Genomic DNA, 6,000 nt, shown 5'->3' with positions numbered 1-6,000 from the left:
CCAAGTAACTTCCCTTCTTTCCTTTCCATGCTCACCAAATAACCTTTGCATAATGAACTTCCCATGTAACCCACAGCATAAAGGGTACTCAGTCTGCAAGGCTGAGGGCCTGACACTCAACAACAGTGAAATTATCAGTCTGCCAAATCTGGGGCTCTGTCTGGATACCTACTTGACTTGTCAAAGCAGCTTTCCTTTGCATCCCCTTGATGAACTCACCTTAGCATTTAAAAATGCAACAGGATCCTAAAGCTTCTTTGCAAAATATTTATTTTTTTCAGGTTATCTGGTTAGTTTTTAATGATTCAAACTGAAGAATGACTACAAAAATGGCAGGGAAAATTTTATTTTTACATATAATTTCAAAAATTCTCTTTTTGAAGCCCTTAAAGCCACTTGAGAAAGCTGTAGAGCTGAGGCACAAGGTAATCTTTGTAATGTCTGTCAATGAAACCTTTTCCATTGTTGTGTACAAACCAGCAGGGAACATCTGTCCCAGCCACTATGTCAGTTCTGTAGTCCTTCTGTGAGCCTCTGCAAGGAAAATGATACGCGTGGTCAGGGAAGGGATCAAGGCACGGCTGTCTAGAAAAGAGAGACTATTTCCCTCATTCTTTGTGCCCCTTGTAGTACCATATCTGCCCTCTCCACCACCCATTCATGCTTTCCAAATCATGTGAAACATCTGTCTGGGAATTGGTGTTAAAAGGACAGAGAATAAGTGATGCATCCTTATATAATTCAAATAACTCTTATAGAGATGAACTGGGGTATGTCTTACCTTCACTTGAGGGGTCAGTGTTTAATTTAAAGTCACTGTTGGCTGATTCTGAGCAAATTCATGTCCTCCATGTAGAGGACAAAGAGCTGATGATTTGAAAAGTTAGGTGGGACATCGGCATTAATGAGCCTTAATAATATGTAATGGTGCCAAGTCTACAGCTACATCAACTCAGTTTCAGTTACACATCATGAGGTGCATCTAGCTGATGAAATTGAGGCTCAACATTATCGCCTTTTGACATTAGGGTGGAGTAAATGTGCTCTTACCAAGCTCAGATAGCTTACTACTATTAATCATGTTTATTATTTTTAATTGGTGCTTACCATTTCTTCTAGAAAACTGCTCACTGATGCCTACTGATAAGCCGATACCAGCTGAGTGCTATACTCACCAGGAGACCACTTTTAGTTCACAAATTTATTTTTTACGTGGTTGTAATTATTATGGTAATTTTATCACTTAATTATTACTGTAAATTTATGGTTTAATTAAGCATGTGGAAGCCATTGATCTTTGCGTGCCAAAAAGAGTCATTTCCAATAAAGCTGGTTGCTTTGTAAAAACTCCAAAAAGACAAAAAAAAAAATGCTGGAAACATGTTACCAAATTAGGTATGAGTGAGACAATTCTAAAAGATTGGGAAAATCATAGAGCTTTATAAGAATTTTATACTAACGTTTTGCAAGTTCTCACTTCAAAACGAAGCACTATGGATATGGTTTGTGTAAGTAAAGCTATACAAAAATGCATTCAGCAGATACATACTCAAAAGGAAGGCTCTGGCTTTGCATAAAAGTATACATTCATTCTCTCGCACCATGGCGAGTACGTACTTTATGATATCATCCTTTGATCAAATTTTTCAATTATCCAAATTGTCACCATCAGGCTTCCAATGTGTGAAGATGAGAACAACAGATTCATATCTGTATTGGTCTTGGCATTTTATGACATATACTCCTCTATCTAGCCATTATTTACATTAAAAGATGGACTAGCTTCAGTGTCCTTATGCACGTTAGGCATGAGTCCATTCCTAAAGAATTGTTTAGTTCGAACAGATGACGCTTAAAACCGCTTTTCTCACTGTGCTGTCTTGCTGTCTGAGTCCCATCCTAAAAGTACCCCTTCCTCACTGTGCTAGGCATCTAAGGCCTACCTGGTGACAGTCAACTTATGTCCTTTCACTTCCATGCTGGCCTCCGGCTTCTCAGGGTTCTTTCCTGGTCTCTCATTGAAGATACGGATCTTTGGCTCCTGCATGAACTGGCCTAGATACAAAATCCACACAATTATTTACATTTAACCCAAGGTTAAATAAAAAGACAGGGCCCTCATTTGATCCAAGCTACGTTTTTGTCCTCCCTCCGGAACTTCTAGCGTAGAAAGATAGGTTGAGAGGAAAAGGGAGCAGAGATGGGAGCGATGGGCTCCTTTCAAAAAGCAAATCCACGCTGCTCACCACATGGTCGTTTAACATATGAGGTTGATCTGCCATGCCATAAGTAAAATCCAAAGCCCTGATGGGCGGGGTGGAGGTTAGCACCACAGAGCAGAGCTCAAATCATAGAGACAAGGTTTGTTTATGTCATATGGTCAAACTGAACCATTCTTGGAAAATGAGGGCCATCAACAGGTTTCTAAACCAGTTCACCTTGCTCCAGTTAGAAAACATCTTCAGCGTAAAACTTATTTATCTGTCCCTTCTTTTAAATTCCCAAGTTTGCAACTACGCAATCTTGGCTCTGGGAAAACCTCATCTGAAGGGGCAAATGGTCTTGGCTATGGCGTTGCCAAGCACCCCCACCCCTCTGTACCACTGCCCTGCCTTCCTAGGTCTTTCTGGGGCTCTTTTTCAGGCCACTGCTGTCATTTCCCCAAGTCTAACCAACTGCCACCCGAAGTTGCTAAAGCCGAGAATGGTGCCCATACTTGCCAGATGGTTGACAGTTACTTTACCTATTAGTCCATGTACATGAGGTGAAAACTTGTTTGTCGGCGGAATGTAGATCCCCAAAAAGTCTACGTTGATTGGATGCTTCTTCCAAGCACGATGAAGTAAGACAGAAAAGGACACCTCTTTATCCAGGGTGATCGTCAGAGTTCTTTCTTTCTTCACTGAGACGAGCACCCTAGTGTATAGTCAGAATGGAATGAAATATTCTGCAACAGACTTTTTTAGATCATTCTTCTCATCCCTAATATGGAACTTCCATTCCACTAGTGTTCTAGAACTTTACAATGTTTTTGCTACAGAATGTTATTTTAGCTCCCATCTCTAAAATTCTGCTGAAATGTGTGTTAACGGATACTATCATGTATAAGACATAAGATGCAAGCATAATAATTCTGAGCTCCTTGACAAAGATTGAGTTACAGATTTCAGTTGATGGATTCATTTACTTATCAAACACATATTTACTGAAGACTTAACTATATGCCAGACATAAGGCTAGTCAGTTGGACACAACGGTGACCAAAAACCAAGGTTCCTGCTGATGCGGAGCAAGTAGTGGATAAGACAAATTTCTCTGAACCTCAGCTTCCTCATATTCAAGATGATGTCTTTAAGTTCTATGCTGAAGTTGCTGATGTCTGGAGTTATGTACGTGATAATGTCTCAAAGACAGGTCCTCATTTGGACGTGATCCTACTTGCCTCTGACTGATGACATGAGCTGTGTCAGACCAGGACAAGATGGATGTGTGAGACCCATGGTTCAGCGTGATGGTTTCAGTGCTGATTTCTATTTTCATGTCTTCACTTTGGAAATACAATGCCAGTTTTCCAAAGTAGGTGTTTAGTTTTCCATTCTTGGGCTTCTTGGCACCAATGAGTTGACCATTGACCAAAATGCCTACAGAAAAAATAAAAAGGGTTTCCTTTCTTATTTGTCATTTGTGGGTGGGGTGGGGTGGGGCACTGTAATTCAAATTGATAAAACTTTGCGATATGGGGAAATTATTACTACTATCTCACTTCAGGATTTAAATAGCACTTTTTCCTTTGTATCCCTCACTTTATAACCATTATATTTTATTATAGTATAAAGTAATTATATCAAAATAAGATCTGCTACTACATAGTATTTCACCTATGATGGTTCTAAATACTTAGGAATATATTTATAAATTATTTCTCACTAATTGTTGGGGTTTGAAAAATATAGGATTTCCATTAAGTGAGAGAAAAAAAAAGAGAAATCCCAGGTAGTGACAGTGAAACATGACAATTGCAACTTTTCCTAGTTCAAATGGAATTTCATTTTACTTTACCTGACTCTGGATCAGAAACCAGGTTGAGGATTTTTCCAGGTTCTGAGTCAATATTGAAACAAATATTCTTTTTGCTCTTTGGTAGGTAAATGATGAAGTGTGGGTCATTTTCAACTGAAAAGCATACAAAGAAAATTAAAACAAAATCATAAAAGAAAGACGATTTTGAACAGTATTTTATTCCCAAATATTAATTTACCAAGAACGAATATTTCTTATGCTTCCACTGTGCACTTGGTACTGTTACTAGGAATTGGGAACCCAGGGTCCCCACCCCGTCAGCCCTTCCTTCTGGAGCCTCCATCAGAGCTTTCTTATTGTATACATATGGTGGGTACTTATTGTGTACTTCCTGCGCTAGACACTAGAGGTAAAAAAGTTAAGAACACAAGGAATGAGAGACACATTAGATAGATAGATAGAAAAATATAGGTAGATGATAGATATGTATTTTTGAGTAGTCATACTAAATACAGAAAACTAAAGGAGACAATTTCGTTTGTTGGCATAGAGATTAAGAATCAATTCCAAGAGCAATGAAGAATCAAGCCACTCCTAGGAGAGTACTCCTTTATTCCCTGGACACAATTATCCTGGCTGGTCCATCCTGGTCTTTTTTTTTTTTTCCTCTTTCACTTAAACATTCAACAAATATTTGGTGAGGAAAAAACAAAAGCTATGAGCAAAATACCAAATCAGACAATGTTTGATGCAGCTATGAATAAGCCATAGTCTGTAGCTTCAAGAAAGAAATAATTTAGCGAAGGAGGCAGATATAACCACTATCGCAAGACAGAATGAAGTAAATGGTACATCAATGGCCCAATCAAAATGCTGTGAGAATGGAGAAGAAAGGATGATTAACTCCACCTGAGAAAATTGAGCAGGGCCTCGTGAAAGAGTTGGCTTTTGAACTAAGGAGAAGAGGGGCAGAGAGGACAAAGGAGGGAGAGAATTCCATTCTGAGTGGACAGATGAGGACAGATGAGGAAGGGCATAGAAATAAGTTTGTGATGTGTTTAGGAAAGTCAGTCAATGTGGCTAGAGGATAGGTTCTTGAAGAACGTAGAATAAGATTAAAAATGTAGATCGTAAATATCCTTGGACACCGTGCTAAAGAATGGACCTTCATTCTGTTGGTTGGCTATTAAAGGTTTTGGAGCATAAATGTGACATGGTTTGACCATCATTTTAGGAAAATTACTGGCAGTAGTATAAATAAAGTATTGGAAAGTAGACATCGATGATCCTTTTAGCAACTAAAGCTGTAACCCAGGTGAGAAATGTGATATTTAAGAACTAAAATCATGAATTACGATCGACTTGTGAGGGAAAGCTCAAGAGGCATTTCCAAAGAATCCACAATATCTGGTAAACTAAGAGGATAGGAAAAACTTAATGCAGCCAGATTTCTAACCTCAGTAACTGAAGGGATGGAAGTGGAAAATTTGAGTTGGAGTGAGTGAACTGCGGTGGTTGTGATTTCTGGAATAAAATTGGAAGAGTAGGCTACCATCCATTGAGAGGTTACTGTTTTCTCTATATTTTAAGCATATCTCCTTGTAAACATTAATTATACATTCTCACAATATCCTTGAAGAAAGGATAAGTGACTTGCCCGTGTTCACATCAGAGAGTTAATAAGTGGCCAAATTGATTCAAACTCTAGCTGTCAAGGGCAAGCTCATGCCCCAACCACTCTGCTATGCAGCCCTGTTTTTTTTTTTTTTGTTTTTTTTTGTTTTTTGTTTTTTGTTTTCATTTTCAAGTGTGTACTTTGGAAATTGACAGAAAGGATAAACTAATTCAGGGCAGGAACAAAGTCCTATACTTTTGGGCATCCCTCACACTACCACACTCATGCTATGTAGTTGATAAATATTTGATTAATTGACTTCATGTTGGAACAGGGCACTGTTTTACATCATTAAAACAGAAAAG

General features: G+C 38.6%; 1 protein-coding gene across 1 annotated transcript in view; it reads right to left on the bottom strand.

The window, feature by feature from the left end:
• Nucleotides 1-253: 253 nt before the first annotated feature.
• Nucleotides 254-6,000, bottom strand: part of ITIH2 (inter-alpha-trypsin inhibitor heavy chain 2) — a 40,585-nt gene continuing 34,838 nt past the window's right edge. Inside the window, exons 17-21 of the mRNA XM_037847534.1 lie at nt 4,060-4,173; nt 3,443-3,641; nt 2,744-2,916; nt 1,944-2,055; nt 254-534 (exon numbers count right to left, since the gene is read on the bottom strand). Of these exons, the coding sequence (XP_037703462.1) occupies nt 387-534; nt 1,944-2,055; nt 2,744-2,916; nt 3,443-3,641; nt 4,060-4,173 (746 nt within the window). The 3' untranslated portion in view covers nt 254-386. The remainder of the gene's footprint in view (nt 535-1,943; nt 2,056-2,743; nt 2,917-3,442; nt 3,642-4,059; nt 4,174-6,000) is intronic.

This window comes from Choloepus didactylus, chromosome 8 (assembly GCF_015220235.1).
Source record: "Choloepus didactylus isolate mChoDid1 chromosome 8, mChoDid1.pri, whole genome shotgun sequence".
Classification (NCBI taxonomy): Eukaryota; Metazoa; Chordata; class Mammalia; order Pilosa; family Megalonychidae; genus Choloepus; species Choloepus didactylus.
Note: the sequence above shows the minus strand (reverse complement) of the source record. Positions and strands in the feature narration are given on the sequence as shown.